Source organism: Protomyctophum parallelum (genome assembly GCF_964188405.1).
Source record: "Protomyctophum parallelum genome assembly, chromosome: 10".
Taxonomy (NCBI): Eukaryota; Metazoa; Chordata; class Actinopteri; order Myctophiformes; family Myctophidae; genus Protomyctophum; species Protomyctophum parallelum.
This window is the reverse complement of record NC_139704.1, coordinates 857567-885188: the sequence shown is the minus strand read 5'-3', so window position 1 is coordinate 885188 and position 27622 is coordinate 857567. Positions and strand designations below refer to the sequence as shown.

General features: G+C 44.5%; 3 protein-coding genes across 3 annotated transcripts in view; 1 reads left to right on the top strand and 2 right to left on the bottom strand.

Annotated features, from left to right (window-relative positions):
• The window catches only part of LOC310865222 (protein NLRC3-like), a gene marked incomplete at both ends in the record, with an annotated part of 239975 nt that overhangs the window by 127164 nt on the left and 85189 nt on the right, over positions 1–27622 (bottom strand). The window lies entirely within an intron of this gene.
• Positions 556–27622, top strand: LOC310865319 (uncharacterized protein). Its single transcript, XM_083774355.1, has 14 exons — positions 556–997; positions 2113–3970; positions 10086–10209; positions 15687–15814; positions 16412–16494; positions 18093–18210; positions 18704–18810; positions 19575–19658; positions 19785–19876; positions 20913–20984; positions 21279–21407; positions 21812–21921; positions 25096–25354; positions 25751–27622. Exons 1-14 carry the CDS (start codon positions 949–951, stop codon positions 25823–25825), a joined length of 3288 nt encoding a protein of 1095 aa, XP_083630481.1. The 5' UTR covers positions 556–948; the 3' UTR covers positions 25826–27622.
• Positions 20286–20647, bottom strand: ndufb3 (NADH:ubiquinone oxidoreductase subunit B3; the record flags this gene model as incomplete). The annotated part of the gene is made up of 1 exon (XM_083774371.1): positions 20286–20647. Exon 1 carries the CDS (start codon positions 20568–20570, stop codon positions 20286–20288), a length of 285 nt encoding a protein of 94 aa, XP_083630497.1. The 5' UTR covers positions 20571–20647.

Sequence of the window (27622 nt, the reverse complement as noted above, 5' to 3'; positions counted from 1 at the left end):
CAGAGGCACAGTGGTGGTAAAAGTATTATCATTGTTATTATGTTTAGGCCTACTTAAATAAAATAATACTGCAATGTAGAAATAATCTGTTACAAGTAAAAGTCCAGACTTCAATATTTACTGTTTGCAGGAAAATTGCTTAATTGTTTGGAGTCCTTCATATTCAATTAATCTGAACAAGTAACCCAATAATGTCCATACACTCCATAGACTGTAAAAAAAAAAAAAAATAGATACACTCCCATTCCACAGGTTAACATATTTTGGGGGAAAAAGTGGTTTAAGTTTTGTAATAATCTACAAAATAACTAACAGCCAACAGGCCTATAGGCCTAAAAGTACAACATTTGACTCTGGGTGGGGTGTAGTGGGGTAAAAGTATAGCCTATACAAAATTGGAAATCAGTAAAGTAAGTAGGCTACCTAAAAATTGTACAGTAAATGTACTTACTTTACACCAGAATAACTACATCTTGAGGGGGCTTGTTTCCATAGACCTGGTTGCTTGTTTCTCTCACAACACCTGGCAACACTGAACGTGGGGTTAATTCCAAGATGGCGACCAGCCGCTGCCGGAGCGCTCGCGCTGCAGACACAAATACCGGAGGGATTTAACAGAAGACAAAAACCTTGAAAAAGACGCGTTCTAAAAAGGATTCCGACACATTATGACACACTAAGAAAGAAACGGAACGCTTTAATATGCTATAATAAACATCGCCCCCTCCCCCCCCCCCCCGGCGCGGTGAACGTATAACCTCAATAATGTGGAAGACTTATTATTAGCCTACAGCAGGCTAACATGTTAGCCTCCTCCTGTTCTTCCACCGCCGGGGACGAAGACACCAGCACGGGGAGCGGGGCCGGCTGCTACCGCAGAGCTAGGCCGACGGAGCAGCGCGCAGCACCGGGAGGTCGAGGCGGTGACGCCGGGGTCCGGGGCTGAGGATGATGGAGACAGGAGAGGAGAACAGGGGAGGAGACGAAGAAGGAGAAGGTGACTGCATGGTTGACCCTCAATAAGTTAAATTAGATAGCATAGATAGCATGTTATGGAATCAGTGGTTTTCAACCTTTTTCATATCAAGGTCCGTTATTTTATTTAGCATTGTTTTTAGCCACGATCACCGATTTTATAGCCTCTTATATTCTGTTATTGTTGGTTAAGATTTTGTCCACAATTTCACGCTGTAAATGATGTATATTACCAATAGGAGAGATAACAGGCAAACGTTCAAAATAACAATTCTGATCTAATTGTGTGGGCTTCTTGTAAATTAAGTGATGCAGATGTTTCACCATAATTTAACTATTGAGAGCGTCAAATAATGATCCATTTGGTTTCATTGTACGCTCTCAGTCTCAGGAGTTAAAGATCTATAAGGATCTCTCCATCATTTGGCTGGGGACCACCTGAAACCCCGTCAAGGTCCACTGGTTGACTGTACCCCGACCACTGGTTGAGAACCACTGATGTAGACAAATGCCAGGTTATTGTAGACCTAGCATGGTGTGTATAGTCTCAATGTACAGAAGATTATAGTTATTTTTTACTTTTTTGGGGTTATTTGTTTATACCTATGATCCTAGACCAGGGCTTCTAAAAGTGGGTGCCTTCCCTTGACGCAAGTCCAGGGCCTGGGGTGCCTCAGAATACTTTGATAATATTTGGAATGTATCAATGTAACTTCAGTTTAACCACTTTTCTTAGGCCCTTAGTCAGTTAAACTGTACTTGGTGCGTTCTTTTTCAGTCTACAGTTTACAGTACTATTTTTGGTGAATGTTCCCCTCCAAATAGGAATGCTGGGGTTTATGTGGTTAAGTTATTTTCAGTCTGTCCTAATGGAAACAAAAATATTCTCTCTAGTTTTGGGGAAAATATTTACATATGTACGTACCGGTAATATGACAAATATTTCAGGGGTGCCGTGGATGAAAAAGTTGTTTACAGTGGTGACCGGAGTCAAAGATGTTTGAGAACCACTATCCTAGATCACCATTTCTATTACCTCATGTTTTCCTTGCTTACTGTAAAACACTCTAAGGCCTACATTTTAAATTTGTAATAATAATAATAAATTAATAAGCAGTGTGTTTGTTTCCCTTAAAGACCACAGTGTCCTCCACAACACATACCCGGCTGTTACTGAGGAGGAGGAGGAGGAGGGTGACTGTGGGGTTCGGGCAGATGCAGGCCAGGGGAGTGAGGAGGAGGATCACCGGGGTCAAGAGGAGTCGGTGGAAGGTGAAGAAGAAAGAGACGCGGGGAAACAAGGTCACATTTACGTGACCAGCAACGGCAGGAATGTAAACAGAGACGGGGGCCGCAGCAGTCCGGACGGAAACGACGCCATCGTGTTGGATTTGGTTTCAGCGGAGGAGGAGGAGGAGGAGGAGGATGGGAGGAAATGCCTCCTCCAGGAGGAGCGACTAGTGCCAGACAGCCGGGTGATCTCAGACGGAGACGTCCTCCTCAACGGATTTGCTGTGTCACCGGAGGAGGAAAGGAGGAGGATTGTGGAATCCCTGGAAGGAGGAAAAGGAGAAGATGTAGTAGCGGGCACGGCTGAGGAGGCAGGAATGGACCATAGTAGCGTATGGGCGAAGGAGGACGGGAGCAATGGAGGGGACGGGGACACTCCAGGTGCAGACTTTGTTGGCACTGAGTCGCTGACCTCCCTCCTCACCCACGCTGACGCACAGCTGCCCTGTGAGCAGGGCAAACACTCGGAGAGGAACTGCGCCGGCAGTTTGGTGGAATTGTTTCCGGGGGTGTCGGACTTGATGCTGCCCAACGGCGACGTTGATGACCTCAGATGCAGTGTTGGGCCGGGCGGGGACACGCCCCCCTGTGAACAACACGGGGGCGCTTTATTACCGGAGCCCCGGACTGAGCCTGAACCCGCGGCGGTTGTTGTTTGTTTGTGTGACGCAGATGGTAAGGAATTAATAAAACTAGCGAATGGCGGGTTGCACCTTCCTGATGCAGCGGACGCCACACTTGACCATCTCTCGTCCTCCGACTCTGACTCTGAAGAGTATTTCTCCCAGAACAAAACAAACGTACCCTTCGACGTGGTCTGTGTCGTGCAGCGAGATTCGAACCGGCGACCTGACGGGGAATCGCCGGAAGAAAGCGCAGCCGCCGGGACTGTGGTGGGTTTAGCAGCCGGGTTGTGTGTGAAAAGCCAAGGTGGCAGCAGCAGCAGCGACAAAGACGACCACGGCGGAGGGTCGAACTCCGCCGATTCCCCTGCCGGGGAAGGAGAGGAGACCGCTCAACAGACTCAACTCTCGCTCCCTCCTTCCTCCCTGGTGGAGGAAGAGGCATTGGACCCTTCTCCTAAGGAGGGCCCTCCTCCCACCCAGGACCCTTCTCCTAAGGAGGGCCCTCCTCCCACCCAGGACCCTTCTCCTAAGGAGGGCACTCCTCCCACCCAGGACCCTTCTTCTAAGGAGGGCCCTACTCCTACCCAGGACCCTTCTCCTAAGGAGGGCCCTCCACCCACCCAGGAGGAAGAGGCATTGGACCCTTCTCCTAAGGAGGGCCCTCCTCCCACCCAGGATGATTTAAGTGCCAAACTCCCCTCGTCCTGTCCGTTGACCCTCTCCAACCTCACCAGCGACAGCCACGGCACAGAGCCCATCCCCAGGGAGGAGGAAGGGGATGAGGAGGAAGATGAGGAGGAAGAAGGCTCTGAAGAAGGCTACGCAGACTTCAGTTTTCCCACCAGACCTCAGAGTTTGAGGACTAACCTCCCCAGTGTCACGGTGTCGCTGAGCTGCGATGCTACCCCGTTGTCCCCCGAAGAGGGGGAAGGGGCAGCAGGCTTTTATTTTGGAGAAGAGGAAGCGTTCGAGCCAGGCGGCCGGCGGCAGAGCGCTCCGGATAACCTCTCGGAACAGAGCGACGCCTCGGAACACAAGCTGATGCCAAAGAGGTTCGGGATCGCCGACTTCTTCACCAGGTTAGACAAACATACAACACACACACACACAGTCTCTCAAAAACACACACTCGTGGTTTTGTGGGTTACCAATTACCATGCCTACATGTGTCCCTACATGTGTCCCGGCCGCCCCCGGGGAATATCAATATACAGGGCATAACATACACACACATTTTAATCCTGGCATGCACGCACGCACGCACAGTCGCACACACGCCTGTACAATGCAGTGAGACACAGTGTGATGCATTGAGATGGATACAATGGCTGTACAATGCAGTGAGACAGACAGACACCTGTATGATGCAGTGAGACCTGTAGAGAAGATGTAAACACTCTTTAGTCTTAATGGTTTCTCTTAAACTGAGAGGATGAGAAAGAGAGAGGAAAGTGGCTGATGCAATTTGAGATGACACATGCATGCTTTTATTGTAGAACCAGAGAGGACAGATGTCGAGAGAGAAACCAGATCATATCCTCTATTTAATCATGCCCCAGCTCCATTGTAACTGATCAGACAGTGCATCTCTCTCTCTCTCTCTCTCTCTCTCTCTCTCTCTCTCTCTCTCATATATAGTCTCTTTCGGGTGGAAACTGTTACTTTTCAGGATTCAAAAATAGAAGCAGATCTACAGGCTTGCAGATCTGCTACTTTTGATGCTTTTGTGGGACGCTGTAGTATGTAGTAGGGCATTAATTTACGGAAAATACACAAAAAGTCCATTGTCAGGGTTTCCGCCTGACAATGACGATATTGGAGTACACAAGTAAAATTCCTTGGTTTCAGTTCTGAAACGCAGTGGAATGGTAACTGTGTGTGACCTCATCTCGGAGCTACAGGATGAGCGTAAGCCGGGGCTGAGGGCACATATGGGGCTACTGATCTACATGCTCACACGCTCACCTTTAATGATTCCGGTAATCATTGTTATTGAGTGTTTTTTTTCCCTCCCCCCCCCCAGTTACAGAGGTCTCCCCGTCTCTCTGGCTCTTCAGTAAACAGAAATTGCATTTTCAGGTCAGGATACAAATTTAATCCAATTAGGGGAGAGCGAACCCATACAGGATACAGGATGAACGTGCATGCGTGCCGTCCGTGTGATTAGGAAGATGTGCAACAGGCCTATTTAGTGTAAATCTCTCATAAACCTGATCACCAGTGGCAAGTAGCCTGTACTGCCATTGGTCTTGTGGATGACTGGAAGTGCTTGTCATGTTGTAGCATCTGAAACAGTCCTTGGTTGTAGTGGGGGTGGCTAGGATTTTCTTTTACAATTCTGTGGCCTTTCTACTGCCACATCTGTTGCATTATGTCCTGGTCCTGGATCAGTGGTTCTCAAACATTTTTAATGGCAAGCAACCCCCGTGACAGAGCAGTACGAAATGGACCCAAATCGACCCACTGGAGTTAGTTGGTTGTCTGTGGCCTGCAGCACCGTAATAAGTAATAATGTAATAAGCCATGAACCATGACCTCACGCGTTTGCGGATTCCCCCGTGTTACCCCGTTTACATGGCAGCGTTTTCAAAGATTTCCACTCTGGAAGGGCTTTTCACTTTAACTTATTTCACTGTTAACGTCTTCAAACCCTGGTTATGCCGTTGCCGTCTAAACGGAAGGCACATCTGATGTTCTATTTTGCCATTTTCTCTAGAGAACGTTGCCGTCTAAACAGGGCCTGTAACTCTTGGGAGTTCCAGGCCTGTAAGGGTCCATTTGGACCTCTGAGCTGTCTGCACAACACTGCAGTGTTTTGTGGTTGAGGTCAGACAGTTCCCATACCAGACTCCTCTCTGCCTCTATTCTTCTCTCTCTCTCTCTCTCTCTCTCTCTCTCTCATTATTACAAAACCAATTCAGACCTACAACCAGTGATTTTTCATATACTTTTTACATTTTGTACACTTTTGTGGTTTACTCAAAATAATATTGAATACCGCACTTGTACATCTAACAGACTATTTCATACTTTGAGTAAAAATATGTGTACACTACAGTAGTTACATTACTTTCCACCACTGTACACAGTAGTCCACATGCAGCTTCTACTGTACACAGTAGTACACTGTACACAGTACACTGTACACAGTAGTCCACATGCAGCTTCTACTGTACACAGTAGTACACTGTACACAGTACACTGTACACAGTAGTCCACATGCAGCTTCTACTGTGTCTATTTACAGATCACCCGCAGCCTTCCATTTCGCACGTAACTACAGCCTTTTGTTGTGTGACTGACAGGCTAAATGACCTGCCTGACTAATTGACTGTGTGTGTGTGTGTGTGTGTGTGTGTGTGTGTGTGTGTGTGTGTGTGTGTGTGTGTGTGTGTGTGTGTGTGTGTGTGTGTGTGTGTGTGTGTGTGTGTGTGTGTGTGTGTGTGTGTGTGTGTGTGTGTGTGTGTGTGTGTGTGTGTGTGTGTGTGTGTGTGTGCGCGCGTGTGAGAACAAACAAAGTCACTCTTCTTCCATTTCTCCATCTGACTGGGACAGGAAACAACCCCAACGATTCACTGAGTCTGAATACAGGAAGAGTTGAGGGTTTAAATCCTCATTTGGGTTTCATTTCATGTTTTAGGTGGTTTCAGACCTCAACAGCTGGACACAATGTCACACTCTGCTTAGGGATGCACCGATCCGGCTTTTTGGCATTCGATACCGATTTCGATACATGGGTGTCCAGTATCTGCCGATACAGAGTACCGATCCGATACCCCCCACAAAGAAACGTAATAACCTATTAAGCTGTATGCCTCACTGTGTGGAGTCTGGAATCATTATTTTGTGTAAGGCAACATCAAGGCTTGACTTAAACATTACTTTCCCAACTTTGTAAAACAAAATGTAACAAACACAGATATAAATGCACTGAATTATTTATTAAATAACTGTGCAACAATTAGACCAGGTTAATGTGTGAGCAGGCTAGCCTGGCTGCATTCCACATGTTATACTGTCAATACTACACTGCTGTGTCACAGAGGAGGTAGAGTTGTTTTCATACTGTAATTACACATAATTATCGGATCGGATAATGGATCGGCCACCGATCCGATACCCGATCTAGAATTTTAGCCTGGATCGGCGCCGATCTCCGATACGAGTATCGGATTGGTGCATCCCTAACTCTGCTGTCTCGACAGACAGACAGACAGACAGACAGACAGACAAGAACTTAGACAGTCTGAAAGAGAGACACGCAAACGGTTTGGCAGACAGGAACACACAGCTGGACTCCTCCTCATTATTAAACATGCCTGCCCTCCATATTGTCCATTAATAACACAGTTCAACAACATCATGGATCCATATTCTGTTTATTGCCCATTTGAATTGTTCATGTCCTTGATTAAAATAACGTTAATATTACGTGGAGTTTGAGATCTCCACATTCCAGAACGCATGGGGGGGGGGGGGACACACGCATTTCCTCTCTCCTTCATTATCTATTTCTCGCTGATGTGGTTTATTCTGTCAGCGGTGCCCAAGCCGTACTTAGAGCAGTGCTTCTCAATTTTTTTTTGTCTCAGGTCACATATAACATGTTCATCCACGGCACCCCGGAATTTGCATTTGTTACTTTCTAGCACCTTTTTTCATATTAACGGTACGTAAATGTGTAAGTCTTTCCCCCAAAGACACAGTATGTCACGAGGAAAACTGGTTTCCATTAGGACTGGAAATAACGTTTTTACTTGGTGTTTATAGGAAACAAAGACTTATGCAAAGTCTTGTGCACAACAAATTCCAATCTGGCTTTAGGAAAGGTCACAGCACAGAAACAGCACGATTGATCATTCAATTTTAATACAGCGTCTGGAGCACTGGTACGGCCTGTCTGGTACGGCCCTGTCCTGGTTTTCCTCCTACCTATCAAATAGAAGTTACTTTGTCAATCTAGCCGAGTTTGACTCGGACAAACACGACATCAGTTCTGGTATTCCACAGGGCTCGATGCTTGGGGCTCTCTGCTTTTCTCCTTGTACATACTGCCGTCTGCCATTGGGCGAACTCATTACCAATCACGGAGTCAATTTTCATTTATATGCTGATGATACCCAACTATATCTTTCTGTGGCTCCAGATGATCCCTGTGCTTTAGACCCGCTGTTGACCTGTCTGTCTAGCATCAAATGTTGGATGAGTGAGAACTTTCTCAAGCTAAATGAGGATAAGACAGAAGTTCTCATAATCGGTTCTAGTGAGCAGAAAGAATCAATAATAAGCAGACTTGGCAACCTGACTGTAGAAAGTAACAGTACAGTAAAGAACCTGGGGGTTATTATTGATTCTGAATTTAATTTTAATTCACACATTAATCATGTTACCAAGATTGCCTTTTTTCACCTTAGAAATATTGCACGAAGAGCCTATTTGTCCTTGGACGATGCAAAAACGCTAATCCACGCCTTTGTTTTTTCTCGGCTTGATTACTGCAATGCACTTTTTTCAGGACTGCAGCAGCCAGAGTTTTAACTAGAACTAAGATGAGAGAACATATTACTCCAGGATTAGGATTGATTTTAAAATTATTTTACTTGTCTATAAAGCTCTCAATGGTCTCGCACCTTCCTACCTACATGACTGCCTGCCTAAATATGTCCCAAACCGCCCCCCTAAGGTCTTCCACTGCTGGCCTGCTCGCTTTGCCTAAGAAAATGGCAACAAAAAAATACGGGGAAGCAGCTTTTTGCTTCTACGGGCCGACGGCATGGAACAAGCTCCCACTGTACCATCGTCAGGCAGCCTCTGTAGACATTTTTAAAGCTCAGCTCAAGACCCACTTCTACAACATTGCTTTTAATTGATCTTTAATTTTTTTGTTATTCATGTTCTCACTGTATTGCATTACTGCTTGTTTTTTAATGTCGTTGCCTTGCTTTTCTTTTATTCTCCATTGTTCTGTAAAGCACTTTGAGCTGCATTTCATGTCATGAAAGGTGCTATACAAATAAAGTTTTATTATTATTGTTATGCACATTGCACACCTGATTGGCTCAGAGACGGGTGGGTACTAGGCAGGGATCAACGTATTCAAATGCACAAAATGTGCTCAATGACTGGCATCTGGTTCCAGAAGAAGTCTATGACCAAAACTGAAACTTAAATAATAAAAGTGTAAATATTGGCATTGCGAGTGCAGACGGTGTGCGGGTCATTGTGTACATTTTCTGCACTTTTTGAATACTTGGTGCTACTTGGCCCTTATTTTTGTGAAGAGACTTGGTACTGTAGGCTGAAAAAAAAGTACGCACCAAGTGCAGTTTAATTCGGTAGTATTGAGGGTCTAAGTGGTTAAACTGAAATTATCAAAGTATTCTAACTTCTAAGGCACCCCTGGGCTTGTGTCAAGGCACCCTAGGGTGCTACGACACCCTAGGACACCCTAGGACACCTTTGAGACCAAGATTCAGCATTGTCTCACTGATTTACCTGACAAATATCGTATGGTAAGTAGTAAATGGATCAGGACCCAATGTTTGGCCACTAGTAGAGAATCAATATGGGAACCCATTTGGCAAAAAAAAACTAAACATGGAGGGTGCCCTCCTCCTTTTTCATGTAGACGGGAACTTGGTTTACTAACAGCAACACTACATGTTTAGGGCAGCGGTCATGACACCTGTCTTCTTGAGCCATTACTAGAGAACAAACACTACATTGGGTTTGGGTGGCTGACAACGACCTTGGCTCACTATTTCTGGGTCACATTGCTGAAAGGTGTTTCTGTGCATCCCTTGATCTCCAGTCAGCTCACATTGCCCCGGTTCGACTGGTTTATCAATTCAATGCAATCTTTACTTCAGAGACCCAAGGCCAAAGGAGATCAATATCACAATATAACGACACAATGCACAGCTTTATATAATATCAGTTGTACTGTTGTCACTGTATCTCTGTCTCTCTCTCTCTCTCTCTCCTGTGTTCTCCAGGAGTCTGTTCACTATAGGAAAGGTTTCACTAGTATCTCTGTCTCTCTCTCTCCTGTGTTCTCCAGGAGTCTGTTCACTATAGGAAAGGTTTCACTAGTATCTCTGTCTCTCTCTCTCTCCTGTGTTCTCCAGGAGTCTGTTCACTATAGGAAAGGTTTCACTCGTATCTCTGTCTCTCTCTCTCTCCTGTGTTCTCCAGGAGTCTGTTCACTAGGAAAACCAAAGAGCCCAAGGTGCCTCCATGCCAGAACGCAACAGGGTGGCGGCTGTTTGGGAAGACAGCGAAGGAGGACCCTCCCAGTCCCACCTCACCACAACAACAGGTACACACACACACACACACACACACACACACACACACACACACACACACACACACAGTCACACATAGGTTTGTATTTTATATATATATGTGTGTGTGTGTGTGTACTTTGGTATAGTAATACAAACCTCAATCTTAGCAGATCTACAAGTGGATCGTCTCTCATTGATAAAATACATACTGTGTGTGTGGTTGCTAGGCAGACCCTTTTTGCTTTCTACAGCTGCAGCCCCAGCTGGTGTCCAAAATCCCCCCCCATAGCCCCCCCATATAAACACAAACACACAGAAATCCATTCACTCATTACACAAGATTTACTCATTCAATAGCGTCCAGCTTGGACCTGTGACGTGGCGGCAGTGACTCAGGGGTAGAGTGGACGCTTTTCCCAGGCAGTTACAGCCAAGTCTCCACCAGATTTGGTGTCGAAGTGTCCTTTGAGCAAGACGCTGAACCCCTAATTGCTCCCGATGAGCAGGTTGGTGGCTCGCATGGTTTCCTCCGCCATTGGTGTATTAATGTGTGTGTGTGTGTGTGTGTGTGTGTGTGAATGGGTGACATGTATGTAATGCACAATCATTGGATAAAGGCGTTATATAAATGCACCATTTACTGTTTGTAAATGTGTGAATGAGACAGACGAGCTACCAAAACCCATCTGACCAGTTGGCTAACAAAGCAGTCACGAACAATGCGATGTGAGCTTGTAGAGCAGCTTTTTTCTTAAGGTGGTAAAAAACAATTAACCCAGTCTGTGCCGAACCCGCGATTTCTCGGGATTCGTGCTTGCAACCCTGTGTGCCAATCCGAGAAATCTCGGGTTTATTTTATTTTTGCAGATCTACGTGGTTTTAGAGTGCGTTTGCAGATCTACGTGCTTTTAGATCTGCTATTTAATAGCCGAAGTATATCATATGGTTAAAGTGGTTAAAATGATTGTGATGCTATATCAGTGATTCTCAACCTATGGTACGCGTACCCTTAGTGGTACTTATAACGACCCCTTTTGGTGGTACACAGAATTTGCCTTGCGTGAAGGAGGATGGCATAAGTTAGTTTAGGTGTACGCTACTGTATTTTAACTTGGTGGTTCCCATATTTTTGTGTACTTGGTGAAAAAAGGTTGACAACCACTGCACTATATGAACTGCATTTCTGGGGACCCCAATCCTCGCACTGTGAGTCGTTGTGACCTTGTAGATCGGCAATTTTCGGCAAAGAGGTTTAGTGTAGAGGGAAAAAAGAGTGAAAGGTCAAGTTTTGACAGTTTAAGTGGTTTAAGTCTCTGAAAATACCATTAACATGAATTAACAATCCAATGAATATGAAATCTATGAAAAAAGTTTAATCTGCAACACAATTGTATACATTATGTAGTGAAGGTCCCTGCTTCAGCTCTCTCTCAGCTAAGGGGTCCTTGGGCTGAAAAACGTTGAAGACCCCTGCTCTGTCTACAGTACAACCCAACCACTCTGTTTCTGTGAATCGTGTAGCTGATGATCATGTGACCTGAAGCATGGAGCACTGCAGCTCGTCTGAAGAATGTCTCTTCTGGTCTCATGATGATGTTTGCTTATGGTCATATAATTACGGGTCTATTCATAAATCTATTTGATCAACTGAAATGTAATCAAAAAAAAAAATTGTTGTCGTGGAATCACGGATTTAGTGATCTATAATCAGGTCAAAGTAAACCTGTGCCTGTGCCATTTACACAACTTCAATGTCTGTCTTTGTCGTTCCATATTATAGATATAGAAGTTTTATGTGTTTTGACTGCTGGGTAAGAATAGTAAGATACAGTATTTAAAGACCTAGTGAAATGAAATGCATTTGCATTTCACTTTGAAGTTTCACTCTGAAACGGAAAGTTGTGTCTTTGTGAACCAATCAGAACGTTGCATCCCTCCAGGGTATGGGTCCGGGACGTAGATCTGTTGCTTACCTTGGTATCTTTACCGTTCACGCGAGTTCAGAGCAGCAGCTTAACAACAACAAGCTGTAGCCTATTTTGTCACGCTCGGCTAATGAAAAAAAAAACACAGTATGCGATTATATTTCATTTAAAAACATTAAAATATCAGAAGATATGGTTTAACTCGGGTGAAGTACGTGATCTGCATGTTTAACTAAAGTTTTCCACGTGTCCAAAGTCATTTCTGAAAAAGACATAGGAATAACTTTTTTTTTTAATTATCATACTATCCGCCTTTTAGGTCAATGATATAACATTATATTGTCATATAATAATATAGCAATATAATAATATAATATACCCTGATCTACAGTGTATAATGATCCTGGCATCTGTCTACATCACATGCAATCTAAATTACATTGTATCCTTTGGACAAGACTGCATGCTCGTCAAGGCTAGGTCAAAATTAGCAGGTTGCCATGAAAAGTGCTACGCTCGGCTGTTGGAAGGTGATTAGAAAGACTCTGATTCAGCACCTTGGAAGACACTTGGAAATGTACTTTGACTATTCAGAACCGTGTGTGTGTGTGTGTGTGTGTGTGTGTGTGTGTGTGAGATTCAAGACAAACAACCACGTGTGCACATTTGTATTACTATACTTGTGAGGACATCAACATTTTAGCATTGCAATTTTATGAATGCCATTTAGGGTTGGGTGACGATACGAATACATCGTCAATCGCGAATATACAAATCCAATCGCCGAATATTTTTATTAGGCGATTTCTCGGGACGATTTAGCCCAATTAACATGTAAAGTGTGAGCAACATGTGAATCAATTTGGCCCAGCAAAGTAGTAACAGCGGCCGGGTGGAAATCACCTCCTCCCGTTATAATGTATGCTCCCACAGTCCCCGCACTCAGCAGCATCGGGCACCGGGGCACGGCACTTACGGCAGCCGCCAGCCAGAGTAAAGGCTGGGAGCTGGGAGGATGTAGCCTACATGTTGTTTAAGCTCCGGAGTCCAGACCCATGCAGTTTAATAATATACAGTCACAACAGAATGCACACTGCTGTCTCGTGTCTCATCACAATCCCAATGCCTCACCGGTGAAGTCGGGGGGGGAAATAAAAAAACTGTCTACTAGTGTAAGTGTATAGGCTCAGGGATCATAAGTTAGCTTAGCGTTAGCTTAGCGTGTAGCCCCTACTGGTGCTGCAACCCACTGATTGAACTTCATATCCGCCTGTAATCTAAGTTATTTTTATTGACAACGCTGCAAAAATAGACATATCTACAAGCTCTCAACGTGTAGCGAACGGCACTGCAAAAACAGGCAGGACGCGATGCCTTGAGAGCTTGTAGATCAGCAGCAGCCAGGCCGCAGCAGCTTGTGGGCTCCGCTGCTCCGCTCCGAGCCTCCGACGGACCGCCGTTGCGGGGTAGCAAGGGAGCAAGTTACCCTGGGTGCGCAGCTGCGCAGCGGTCTGCAGAAACAGACTGATCTACAAGCTCTCAACGCCTAGCGAACGGAGCTGCAAAAACAGGCAGGATGCGGCGCCTTGAGAGCTTGTAGATCTGGCTTTTTTGCGACCTGCAGTGAGCTGTTCTCACTTTACTTTTATGACACGAATACATCGTTAATCGGCGAATATTTGTCAGACGATGGGCGGTTGAAAAAAATTGGCATATCGCCCAACCTTAATGCCATTAGCCTAAAGCCGGAAAACATCAGCTCTACAAGCCCACAGGCTTGTAGATCGTCTATTTTGTGTACGACACAAATCGGGGTATATAACTCTAATCATCTGAGCCTAACTTCTAAATGTCCAATCTTTAATATCCAACCTGGATCTTTTTTTCCCCTAGTAAACGTATCTTTGAAATAATCCTTTCAGTGATTAAACACTAAACAGCTTTCTTTTAGGAAAATGGTCCTCGCAATGTCGATTTCTCAATTTCCACTATACTTGTGGGAGCTTATAGTCCTCAGTAATACACACACACACACACACACACACACACACACACACACACTCCAGCCTGATGAGTCATGAGGTGAAAGTCAGCCAGACGGCACAGATGTTAGGACACGTCACACAGGAGCGAGAAGAGGTGAGGCCATAGGAAAGGAGGAATGTACAGTAAGAGAGAAGAGATTACAGCTTCAGTATCTGTTCTTTACCGATATACAACCCTTTATAACAGCCTTAACAGAATTGTGTTTGGGTGGGGTGAGGGTGGGGGGGTTCTCTGCTTCATCTCTATTTCAGCTAAGGGGACCTTGGCATGAAAAAATCAAGAGCCCTAAAACGCCATGGATTAAGAGGTCCCTCCAGGCGTGTTGCTATAGCCATATTTGAACTTTGCAGAGTCTGTTATGTGTTTGATTTGTGACCACAGTGTAAAATATTTGACAAAACTACTGCAGTCTTACTCACCAGTGGAAAGTTGTTTCCTTTGGGGGCCCCCTGGTGGTTATTTACTGAACCGCATTACAGGATTAAACAGCTGTTCATGTGATATCTTCTGTCAAATGCACACACACACACACACACACTCTCTCTCACTCTCTCTCTCTCTCTGTGGCTTAAATAGGGAATATCCAAGTGCATACACATGCACAAAAAAAGCACACTTGTGCACTTTTGGTTGCTTAGACAGCGTCTGTGGTTGGCTGCACACACACACATTCAGACATTCATGCACCAAAATGTTGTTTTTCATGGAGACAAATGAGAAAAACTAACATTTCCATGTTTTGTGTACCATTTAGCACCTAGTGGTGAATCATGGGTAGGGTTGGGATCCGGGAACCAGGAATCACTTCCATCACATTCTCCAGAACCGTTTTTAATCATACACTGGTAGTTAAAAGCTAGTAGTTAAAGGGGCGGCCATCTTGCAACAGTCAACTTTTCTGGTACATTCTATGGTAGCTGGTGATCTGCTCAAACAAAAACACTTGCTGAAATCTTGACTGATTTACAAACTGTTTGGTAACGCTTTTGCAAATGTTAGCAATGTGGCTATGATTCAGGATGCTTGATGTGTTTTATTTTACATGAAAGTCCAAAATTATCTGACGTTTATAAGAAACCAAACCGTTTGAAAATCGGTTAAAGTTATGGTTATTTTAAAAGTACATGCACCATAGTCAAGCTGGCCGTCATGTGGCGACGTCGCTCTCCATTGCCCAGCAGCGCAGACAAGTCATGTACATGGATATTAAAAAAATAGATGCCTTATTGGCCCCTGCAGTTTGTTGGAGCCATGTGTCGAGGCACGCTACGCCACGCTGCCACAGCGCATCTATTCCGGGACTTGTCCGACCCAAACGTCCGCCTGTGACGCACCCGGAAGCTTGGCAAGCTTCCGCTCATGCTTCCGCTATGCTTCGCAAGCTCGCAAGTAATCTCGGGAAAGCTTTGCCCCCTCTCGAGAACACACGCCCCAGAGCCAGAAGAGGCGTCTACCGTTTATATGTCTATGGTCATGGTCTGTGTAGGAGGACCAGCTGAATCTAACATTACTTCCTGTGTTGTTGTTCTGTGTAGGAGGACCAACTAAAGGGCTCTACTGAGCTGCCGTGCTCACAGCGCCCCCCTGTGGCTGCGGGGAAGAGGAGGAACTTGGAGTTTGAGCCCCTCTCCACCACAGCTCTGATCCTGGAAGACAGGCCACCGTGAGTCTCAGACACTTATACTGTTAATTATTATTACGTCATTCTACTATTGTCATTACATTATTATACTATTATTATTACATTACCACTTATATTAGGCCTGTCACAGTTTTTACATAATCACAATTAGTCGCAATTATTTGCATGACAGTCGTCAGCTAAACTTTCATGGTCGTGACACAGCTCTGCATTCGATGTCATGTCAGGACAAGGTCTTTAAAAATGTCACTGAAATGTCATGATCGTAAAGAGACATATAAAATACATGTAAAATATTAGACACTTAGCTTTGTATTTTTATTTGACCAAGCAGGTAAAGTAGGTAATGTATGCATTATGTGAACGTCTAACAAAAGATGTCAGATCAGTGATTAATACCTGAAACTTCCAACGTATTTATTTTAACTTCATTGATTGATTGAATACTCTTATTAGTCAGAAATGTAAACGACACGTGATACATCTGTTAAGGCTAAAATAATAACACAAAATTGTGTATTCAATTCATCAACATAGCATAAACATATTAACTGATTTAGTTGTGTGTTTACGTGTGTGTGTGTGTGTGTGTGTGTGTGTGTGTGTGTGTGCGTGCAGGAATCTGCCTGCTAAGTGTCAAGAAGAGGCTCTGCGACACAAACAGGAATATGAGGAGATGGTGGCTGGAGCCAAGAGAAGAGGTACATGGCTTCAGTGGCTCGGCACACACACATTCAGTCAAGGCAACTTCGGGACAACACCATTTGACCACCCCAAAAATTAGCGCGCCATGTTATTAATTCAAGACTTTTGTCCCTGTCTAGGACAGGGGTAGACCGATTCGAGGTTTGGGAGGTTCCCCTATCACAACGTTTCAAAAATCACATATTGGGGACATGGTCTGAAAATAAATTTCAGTCTTGAGATTATTATTATTATATATTTTTGCTCTAATCTGTGGTGTAATTCGTCCACGCCTCTCTGTATGTGTCTCTCATTGGTCCACGCCTCTCTGTATGTGTCTCTCATTGGTCCACGCCTCTCTGTATGTGTCTCTCATTGGTCCACGCCTCTCTGTATGTGTCTCTCATTCGTCCACGCCTCTCTGTATGTGTCTCTCATTCGTCCACGCCTCTCTGTATGTGTCTCTCATTGGTCCACGCCTCTCTGTATGTGTCTTTCATTGGTCCACGCCTCTCTGTATGTGTCTCTCATTGGTCCACGCCTCTCTGTATGTGTCTCTCATTGGTCCACGCCTCTCTGTATGTGTCTTTCATTGGTCCACGCCTCTCTGTATGTGTCTCATTCGTCCACGCCTCTCTGTATGTGTCTCTCATTGGTCCACGCCTCTCTGTATGTGTCTCTCATTCGTCCACGCCTCTCTGTTTGTGTCTCATTCGTCCACGCCTCTCTGTATGTGTCTCTCATTCGTCCACGCCTCTCTGTTTGTGTCTCATTCGTCCACGCCTCTCTGTATGTGTCTCTCATTGGTCCACGCCTCTCTGTATGTGTCTCTCATTCGTCCACGCCTCTCTGTATGTGTCTCTCATTCGTCCACGCCTCTCTGTTTGTGTCTCATTCGTCCACGCCTCTCTGTATGTGTCTCTCATTGGTCCACGCCTCTCTGTATGTGTCTCTCATTCGTCCACGCCTCTCTGTTTGTGTCTCATTCGTCCACGCCTCTCTGTTTGTGTCTCATTCGTCCACGCCTCTCTGTTTGTGTCTCATTCGTCCACGCCTCTCTGTTTGTGTCTCATTCGTCCACGCCTCTCTGTATGTGTCTCTCATTCGTCCACGCCTCTCTGTTTGTGTCTCATTCGTCCACGCCTCTCTGTATGTGTCTCTCATTGGTCCACGCCTCTCTGTATGTGTCTCTCATTCGTCCACGCCTCTCTGTATGTGTCTCTCATTGGTCCACGCCTCTCTGTATGTGTCTCTCATTCGTCCACGCCTCTCTGTTTGTGTCTCATTCGTCCACGCCTCTCTGTATGTGTCTCTCATTGGTCCACGCCTCTCTGTATGTGTCTCTCATTCGTCCACGCCTCTCTGTTTGTGTCTCATTCGTCCACGCCTCTCTGTTTGTGTCTCATTCGTCCACGCCTCTCTGTTTGTGTCTCATTCGTCCACGCCTCTCTGTTTGTGTCTCATTCGTCCACGCCTCTCTGTTTGTGTCTCATTCGTCCACGCCTCTCTGTTTGTGTCTCATTCGTCCACGCCTCTCTGTATGTGTCTCTCATTGGTCCACGCCTCTCTGTATGTGTCTCTCATTGGTCCACGCCTCTCTGTATGTGTCTCTCAGAGATGAAGGAGGCCCAGAAGAAGAAACGCCAGCTGAAGGAGAGGTACCGCCAGGAGGAGAGCATCGCTCACGCCATCCACATCTGGAACAACGAAATACTGCCTCACTGGGACTCTGTGTACGTACACGCGTTTCTGGGTGTGCATGTGTGCACACACGCATGCGCATGTTTCAGAACCAGAATCCATCTATTGTCACGTCCATGTTTTACATGTGTAAAGAAGTGGGTGAAATACATTTTTAGCGTTAAGCTCCACCACCACGGTCATGAAATTCCTGGAATATTTCTAAATTAGGAGATTGCCTCCTCCGTCCATGCCTGGAAAAGGTTTGGAATAGATCAATAGATGTCCCAAAAACGTGTTACTTGACATTATGTAACATGGTAAAATGTGGTGCTGTGATGCACGAGCTGTGTGAGTGCGGCCTAATGCATACAGGTCGTCCGGTGACAAAAAGTCAGTCTTAGAGCATTGATAGCACAGCCTGGTTATTGCACTGTATCATTGCTGTATGTCTGGAATTTAAATGGGGTTGAAATTTTATGGAAAAGTTTTGAAAATTGATTGGTACTCATAATTAAATCTAACAAATAGTGTTTGTGTGTGTAGGAAGGGGTCTCGTCGTGTCAGAGACCTCTGGTGGAACGGTCTTCCTCCCAGCGTCCGAGGGAGAGTGTGGAGTCTGGCCATCGCCAACGAACTCAACATCACACCTGGTACACACACACACACACACACATTGTCAATACTTTTCATTGCTGAAATATTTATGAAACGCACAGACACAATCACTTTTACTTGCAGCAGATCTACAAGCTCTCAACACGACACATAGACTGTAGTGTAACAAAGTATAATGCTTCAATTTACAAATCTCTTCACCAAAGAATAGCCGATCTACAAGCTCACATGTTGTGAACTTGTGAGCTAGTAGATTGGCTATTTTCAGTAAATGTGCCTCCAGAATATGGATGCTATAGTTCTCAAGTGGTTAAACAGAAACGCACACAAATTTAACATCTTTGTGTTAAAATCTTAACAAGATAATACATTCTTGAACAGAAACAATAGTAGATGCTAAACTTGGGAAACTCAACAAGTGTTTCAGGATACAGATCACAGATAAAGGAAGCATTGAATTTATCAAAATGCCTTAGCTCTCATTCCTGCAATCTGCAGGCCTCTCGCAACAAATGTATGGACATTACCTGGGCTTCCAAACGAAACACAAGCAGTTAATTTGTAACTAAGGTGTATAATGGCATGCTCAAGACACGTTGGCACCTTGGTAAGCAATGCCTCTTCCAAACTGGTCCAATGTACAACCCACTTCCAAAGTTCCAAAATGGTCACTTCTCTACTGTCCTCATCAACAACATCTGTTGTATTATCAGTTTGAACATGGCAGTTGAAACACGAGAACGCTTATACATTTTGGCTGTAGTGTTGAGTTGTATTGTGTGTTTTGTGTTTTGTGCAGAGCTGTATGAGATATTTCTGTCCAGAGCCAAGGAGAAATGTAGGAGCTACAGTGAGACCAGTTCTGTCAACGACAGTGAGAGTGGTGAGACACCGAAAACTGTCTGTCTGTCAGCCTGTCTGTATACATTATAATAATACTATATACATTATTTTGAGTATTAGTTATATTTCTTGAATAAAGTACATGTGACGTGTGTGTTGTTCTCAGAGGGAGCGTCCCTGGCAGACAGAGAGTCCAGCTTGGACCTGATTAAACTGGACATCTCCAGAACCTTCCCTTCACTCTACATATTCCAGAAGGTACACGCTCTGTATGTGTGTGCGTATGTGCTTGTGTGTGTGTGTGTGCGCGTGCGGGCGCATGATGTCATATCGATGACATCAGGGATCTCCATATTTGGCAATGGACGCTAATTTGAACGATGCCTCAATGGGGTATCCCCAAGCCCCCAGAACAGCTAGCCAATGTTGAAGCGCTTGGCCCTACTGGTCAGAGCTGGGACTGCAGGCATTCATTTAGCACAAGGAAACCCTGCGCAGCTGGAGTTTAACCTATAGCGTTTTGCAGTGCACTTTCTCTTCTGGTCGGTAGGAGTGTCTTTAGGCATGATGCTATAAGCTCCTCTGCTTTAGGCAAATAGATGTCGAGGATTTTTAACACTTATCTTCTCAAACTGCGTCTCCTTTGTTGTGGGCAAGCAGTGAGACATCAGTGGTCGCTGTTCTTTGGTGGGAACAGGGCGTACTCCACAGCCAGGGCCACCGTGAAGGCAGCGAAGCCCCACTTGAACCCTCTGAGCAGCACGTCCGACAGGGTCACGGCACGCGAAAAGCCCCCCATGTACCTCCAGGCCTCGTTGCGTGCCCACGGGTCTGACAGGCCCCTGGCCTTCAGCCTCTTCTGGGTGAACTCCAGCGGCGTCCCCTCCACCTTCCACTGCCTCCAGTCCGGCAGGGACCCCTTACCGTGACCGTGTTCGTGGTCACCTCCCATGACTAACTAGATCATTGGTTGTTGGTCACCTCTGTAGCGAAGGTTTGTGCTGCGTTCTTGTTTCGGTTTCTCCAGAAATAGCATCAGTTTAGAGTTTGACGTAATGGTGATGTCAGAGTGAAGTCACTCTAGTTGCGTGTACATCGTGGTTGGGGACAGGTGAGTGCTATCTCCTATTGGTGATGTCATCGATGACGGTTGGTGTGGAACTCCAAGGTTACAGACCTGTAAGGGTCCATATGGTCAGCTGGTGGCTTTTTGCGAGATTAGTTCCTGACAGACACATATATCCTCATAGTCTCACACAGACTCTCTCTCCCTCTCTCTTTCTCTCATTCTCAGGGTGGTCCCTACCATGACTTACTCCATAGTATCCTGGGTGCTTACACCTGCTACAGACCCGACATTGGATATGTGAGTCTGAACACACACACACACACACACACAATCACACACGTTCAAACAGAGCGGACCTGTACATATTTTATTTCTAATGTTGAGTGTTTTTCTAAGGGAAAACATGCCCATGGTAGATCGTGCTTTTATGTAGTGCCAAGGCGCTTTACAATGATTGTGCATTACATTCACACACCCACTCGTGCTGCCCCAATTACATGCTATTGTCCTCTTAACTGTGTGTGTGTGTGTGTGTGTGTGTGTGTGTGTGTGTGTGTGTGTGTGTGCGCGCCTCTTTGTGCATGTGTGCAGGTGCAAGGCATGTCATTCATTGCTGCGGTGTTGATTCTAAACCTGGAGGAGGCTGAGGCCTTCATCACCTTCGCTAACCTGCTCAACAAGCCCTGTCAAATGGCCTTCTTCAGAGTCGACCACGAACTGGTATGTGCACTCACGCAAGCATGCACACACACACACACACACACACAGAGGTAGCTCCTGGATTGAACAGTATAACCGTCTATAGTTTACAACAGGTCTAAGTGGCTTAAACCCTCTGGACCTGAGTTACACTGTACTTGGTGTGTTCTTTTTCAATCTACACCAAATTCTTTCACCAAAAAACAACCGATCTACAAGCTAACAACGCAGCAAGCAAGCTCACAAAATATTGTGACCTTGTAGATTGGGTAGGTTGGGCCCCCCCCCACTGGTAAGCAAGTATAAATCTAGCCTAACTATATATATATATATATATATATATATATATATATATATATATTACAGATGTTAACCATAAGTTAAAGTACTTTACTATATTGTTCCTCTCTCTCTCTGTCCTCCAGATGTTAAAGTACTTTGCGGCATTCGAGGTGTTCTTCGAGGAGAATCTTCCTCATCTGTTCAACCACTTCCAGACCAACAGTCTGACCCCTGACCTTTATCTCATTGACTGGTGAGTTGTCCCCTGTCTGTTCTTTCCCTGCAAAGGAGAGGAATGAAGGTTAGCTGTAAGACACAATGCAAGTTGAACAGTGGGGTGAAGGATTTTAAGTACTTGGGGTCAACATTCCAGAGCAAGAGGTGAAGAAACATGTGCCCTGTGCACTTTTTTATTACGAAACCTAAAACAGAATTATAATTTCTATTCATAACTTTCCAATGCCAAATACACAGTCAAATCGTTAATCGCAATTATTTGTGTGACAATCGCAATTAAATGTGTAATGGTGACAGACCTACGTATGTCAGGTGTTTCAACCTTTTTCATGGCAAGGTCCATTATTTAACACATTGATTGCTAACTGTTGAAATTCTACTCAGGATTGCTTCTGCTAAGCGATTAACATTGGACTTTTTAACTTTTTAGGGGCCCACAGCGAGGGGCCTCTTATAGCACATCGCACATTGCATAAATCAAAAGGAAGCCAAACTAGTCCACTTCAATTTAAAAAAATATATATGATTCTACCATCTTCCATTCTGGAGATATTGACCTTTTTCTAAAACCTGCTTTTCACTGCACGCTGCTCTTTTGAAAAAACAGCAGAGATATGGAAGGTTGAAGTTGACAGACATTGACAGACAGATATAAAAATGAACACAAATAATATCATATACATACTACACACTGAATGAAAGCCCTGAATGTCTACTTTTAGGAGGAAAACAAATACACATGGTCCCATGTATAGTTTGTCAGTAATTGGCTGTTGAATGCAGCTTGCGCCCACCAGAGAGGATTTCAGAAAATGCATGGACCTGAAGAACCATTATTCACAAAATAAGGCCTATAGCGACATGTACATACTATATACCGTATGAAACAGAAGACTCTCTGCTTTCATAAGAAAAATACTTCTACTGTAATAATAATACAAATCACACCCCTGTGAAGTGAGCAGTGCAATGTTAACATTGGACAAGGAACATTGGACAAGGAACTGACAACTAAATATTCACAAAATAAGGCCTATACATACTATATACCGTATGAAACAGAAGACTCTCTGCTTTCATAAGAAAAATACTTCTACTGTAATAATAATGAAAATCACACCCCTGTGAAGTGAGCAGTGCAATGTTGCACTGCTCACTTCACAACATTGCACTGCTCACTTCACATGGGTGTGATTTTTATTATTATTACAGTATTAGTTTTTTTCTTATGAAAGCAGAGAGTCTTCTGTTTCATACGGTATATAGTATGTACATGTCGCTATATGCCTTATTTTGTGAATAATAGTTCTATAGGTCCATGCTTTCTCTAATCAGACCAGTGTGTGTCCAGTGGAAACCTCGTATGAATCTGATCTCAGGTCAGAATGGGCTAAAGTTCTCTCTGAAAAAGAGAATTTTATAAATGAAATGGATTCAATAGTCTAGTATTGACAAACAGTATATGGGATATGTGTATTTTATTTGTTTTCCTCCTAAAATTAGACATTTAGGGCTTTCATTCAGTGTGTAGTATGTATATGATAATTTATTTATGTTTATATCTGCCTGTCATGATAACGTCATGATGATGATGATTCTATGCACATATGTGATCATTGTCTCAGTAAACAAAATCAACAGATCGTTTCAGAACGATAGCATAACAGTGACTTGAGAGGTTGACATGTCTGGACATGAACCACAGGAGCGACTCAACTCGCAGTGGGGGGGGGGGGGTTCCACGACATGTCTGGACATGAACCACAGGAGCGATAAGCGTAGCCCGGCTGGCTGTGATTTCGACAAAATGACAGACAACACGATGGCTTCCGCAGCTTAGGATTGTATTAGTTATCCATTACAAACGGGTCGATTACGTCCCAGACGCCTTATCACTGCAATTGGCTGGCGAAGGCGCTATGGCGATTATGGTGATCAACTGCCGAGAATCTTTTTTCCGAGAATGAGAGTAGCATTGCAAACTGCAAAACGATCGATCGCAACTCGCAGTGTGGGGGGGGTTCCACGGTGTGATATCTGCTAGCCTAGTATACTGCTTCTTTGTCCAAACATGGCTGACGCGACGGCGAAAAAAAGACAGTTGGTCAGATGTATACTGCTTCTCCTATGGCGGTCCTTCGAGAATACGTCATTCGTTTCGCGTATACCTGTCCGTGTGCGTGAAATGGCGATCGACCGTTGGAGATTATTCTTGGTTTATATACGGGTTTATATTTCCGAGAATGAGGCGGCAGACCGGTGAGTTGTCGTTGGAAAGAATTAGAGAGGGCTGTGTCGAGTGGATCTGTGTGAATGAGTGGGGGGGGGGGAAGAAACTGTAATGCGATGGAGAGATGCCTCGGGAGAAACCATGTAGAAACAGGAGGGGAAGGGTAATCGAGTGTATTCACAAATTTCACACACACTAGAAAATGGGTAGCTCCATTTTAGATCCCCTGATCTGCGTTGGTCTATGCCGTGTGCAGGACGGCGATGCCGCCTCCCCAGTACGTCGTAATGGATACGGCATGCCTGGAATGTGGTTAGACCAGGCCTCTTTTCAGGAGGTGGGGGGCTTTTAAACTCCCGGATCTCATAGCGGATCTTTCTGGAGATGATCGGTGTTACATTATGTGTTGTCCGGGCGTCAGAGAAGTTGATGTACAGTATACAGTAAAAACACCAATAAAACGCTTTAGAGCGTGATGCGCAGACGGCGCTCGAGATTAATAAAACGCTTTAGAGCGTTTTGCGCAATCGATGTGTTAATCTGCATTTGAGCCACGGACCACCATTTGATGAGATTTAGCCTCTCATACCCAAAACCTATGAATATTTTGTTATTGTTGGATAACATTTTGTCCACAATTCTATGCTGTATTTATGTGGTACCATTAGGAGAGATAAAAGGCAAACGTTGATCAAAATATCTTCTACATTCTCTAATTGTGTAGACTTCTTATAAATTAAGTAATGCAGATGTTTAACAATAATGTAACTTGAGAGCGTAAAATTAAAAAAAAAAAATTCATTTTACACTTAACGATACAGTTAACGATCTATAAGGGTCCATTTGGTTAACAACTCTCCATCATTCACCTGGAACCCCCTCGCGGACCACTGGTTGAGAACCACTGCTATGTGTAATCTGTTGGACTGATCCATTGGTCCATACGTGGTCCCCTTGCAGGATCTTCACGCTGTACAGCAAGTCTCTGCCGCTGGACGTGGCGTGCCGTGTGTGGGACGTGTTCTGCCGCGACGGCGAGGAGAGCCTGTTCCGCACGGGCCTCGGCATCCTGCGGCTGTTCCAGGAGGTTCTACTGCAGATGGACTTCATCCACATCGCCCAGTTCCTCAGCCGGCTGCCCGAAGACTTGGCCTCCGACACGCTGTTCACCGCTATGGCCAACACGCACATGGTCAGCGGCAACCGGCGCTGGGGGCAGGTGAGTCACGTTGTTTATCCAGTGTTTATTTCGTAGACTAAAAACTATGAGGAAGATGTTTGTCGACTGGCTTTTTTCACTGACAAACAAAACTAAAAGCGAAGCTATGATAACTAAATAGATAACTAAATTTATATTCGGACAATTCGTTGAGAAAAGTAGACTAAAATGTCAGGGAGACACGCTGTTCACATTGTTATCACTCACTCGCTGGGGGTGGGGGCGCCGATGGCCGAGTGGTTAAGGCGCATATTTTGGACATAGTTCGAATGATGATTAATCATGATTAATATTTTTTTTTTTAATGAATCGTTTGACAGTCCTAGTCTTAAGTGTTAACTGTTTCCTCATTTTTGCTCTTGAGGAGCGGAGACTAACGTTGTGTCTCTTCACCAGGTGTTTTCTGCCTTGATGAAGGACGCAAATAAAGAAATGGACAAAAGCAACCACAGCCCAGCGCTGCGAAGTTAACACTAGTTCGCCAACACTAATAACCCAGCGCTCGCTAGCCATAGGCCTCTTAGCGGCTAACGCTAGCTTGCGGAACATGTTGGAAGTGAACCTTGGGACGTCAACGGCCAGCTAGCTGAGGAACTTAAAGCTACAAAGCTTGACGCTAACATTGATCAGCTATGATGTTGTGTATCTCAATTGAAAGGCTAGCCATGATGCTAGCATGTGAGCCATGATGGATACATGTAGTGGCTAACCCAGAAATAAAGTTAAGAGTTCACCAAAACCCCAATACCAGTATTAAGACTGCTGGGCCCGGTTCTTCTGCTTCTGGTGGAGAAGGTTTGGAGAACCCCTGTCCTTCTGCCTTAGATGGAGAATGTTTCAGATGTCCCGTTTCTTCTTTTCTTTGTGGAGAACGTTGGAGATGTCATGGTCTTCTCTCTTGGTGGAGAAGTTTGAAGATGTCCTTTTTTCCCCCTGTTCTTTGGAGGAGAAGGTTTGAGAACCCTGGTCCTTCTGCCTTTGTTTGGTAGTAGATGTCCTGTTCTTCTCTCTTGGCGGAGAAGCTTTGAGATGTCCTGGAACTGTTCACCTCCGTCTCGGTAGCAAAGGCAACAAACCTAACCTTGTATCCCACCGGTCATAGTGACTGGTGGATTATTTAATATCCAGTAGGTCATTTAACCCATTAGCCACTTTAAGCATTAATACCACACAAACTTCTCTTTTCTTCCGGTGGAAAATACATTATTCTGGTAGAACTGATTGGACGTCAGCGACGCATTCTGGACAGAACAGTACCAGTGTTCCTGGGACGGCTGCTTTAAGACTTCATGCCGAATGAGACATGGACGTGGTTTGGATTGGATCCCTGCATAGCACCACAGCAGCAACACAGACATATTAACCACTTTTAAACCTGTCCTCTCTATACTTTGGGCGCAAACCTCGAAAGAAATTCTCCAAAATAGCAGATCTGCAAGCTCACAGCGCACCCTGGCACGCTGTAACCTCGTAGATCACCTATTTTCGCCATCCATCTCACGACGAAGCATGTAGGGCTCAAGTTAATTCAGCCATGGGATTAGTCGCAGTTTTGACGGTTTTGTCAGATTTTGATTCCAGTCATTATGCTTGTTTTTTTTGTTTTGTTTTTCTTTACCCAAATCATGTGATTGCTTCTGATTTCTAGAAGCTTCCCTCCGGGCAGTGAGTTCTAGTTTTGAAGTTGTTTCTCCACCACTGCTGAGCAGATGTCAATCTGGAGCATAGGCTAAAATGTCACACGTACACTTACACTCCCATTCCAAATGATGGTGCTAATGTTTTTTCTAAGAGCGTAAAGAAGAAAAACGATTTTACACACAGCTTTTAGGTGATAGAATTCAGTGCCCTGTGGGTGTGGATTTAAATTAGAATTATTTATTGTGTTGTCTGTTGCTACCAAACAACTCGATGGCATGGTGAAACAAGCAAGCTATACCTTCCAATATGTTTACAGCTCATTCTGCAAACATACTGAGACAAAAATATGATGAACTCAATCCACATATGCCACCAGGGAACAAATGAAGGTAGAATTTATGCAGAAATAATTAGAATATAATCCATGGAGTAGATAGGAAATTCAAAGATTAAAAAAAAAAAAAAAACATTATCAAAATCAGGATCAAAATAAAAAATATGAAATGATTTGAATAAAAAATAAACCCGACTGATTTTAGGATAATCGAAAGTAATGTGTTGTGTTTTCACTCTGCCTTTAAAAGGATCCATGATGATTACATTAGTATTTCATGTTCTTATATAAAA

Coding starts and splice junctions, on each gene's coding strand:
- LOC310865319 (XM_083774355.1), top strand. CDS start 949: ATGATGGAGACAGGAGAGGAGAACAGGGGAGGAGACGAAGAAGGAGAA. Junction 998..2,112: donor AGGAGACGAAGAAGGAGAAG/GTGACTGCATGG, acceptor TTTCCCTTAAAG/ACCACAGTGTCCTCCACAAC. Junction 15,815..16,411: donor ATCCTGGAAGACAGGCCACC/GTGAGTCTCAGA, acceptor GTGTGCGTGCAG/GAATCTGCCTGCTAAGTGTC.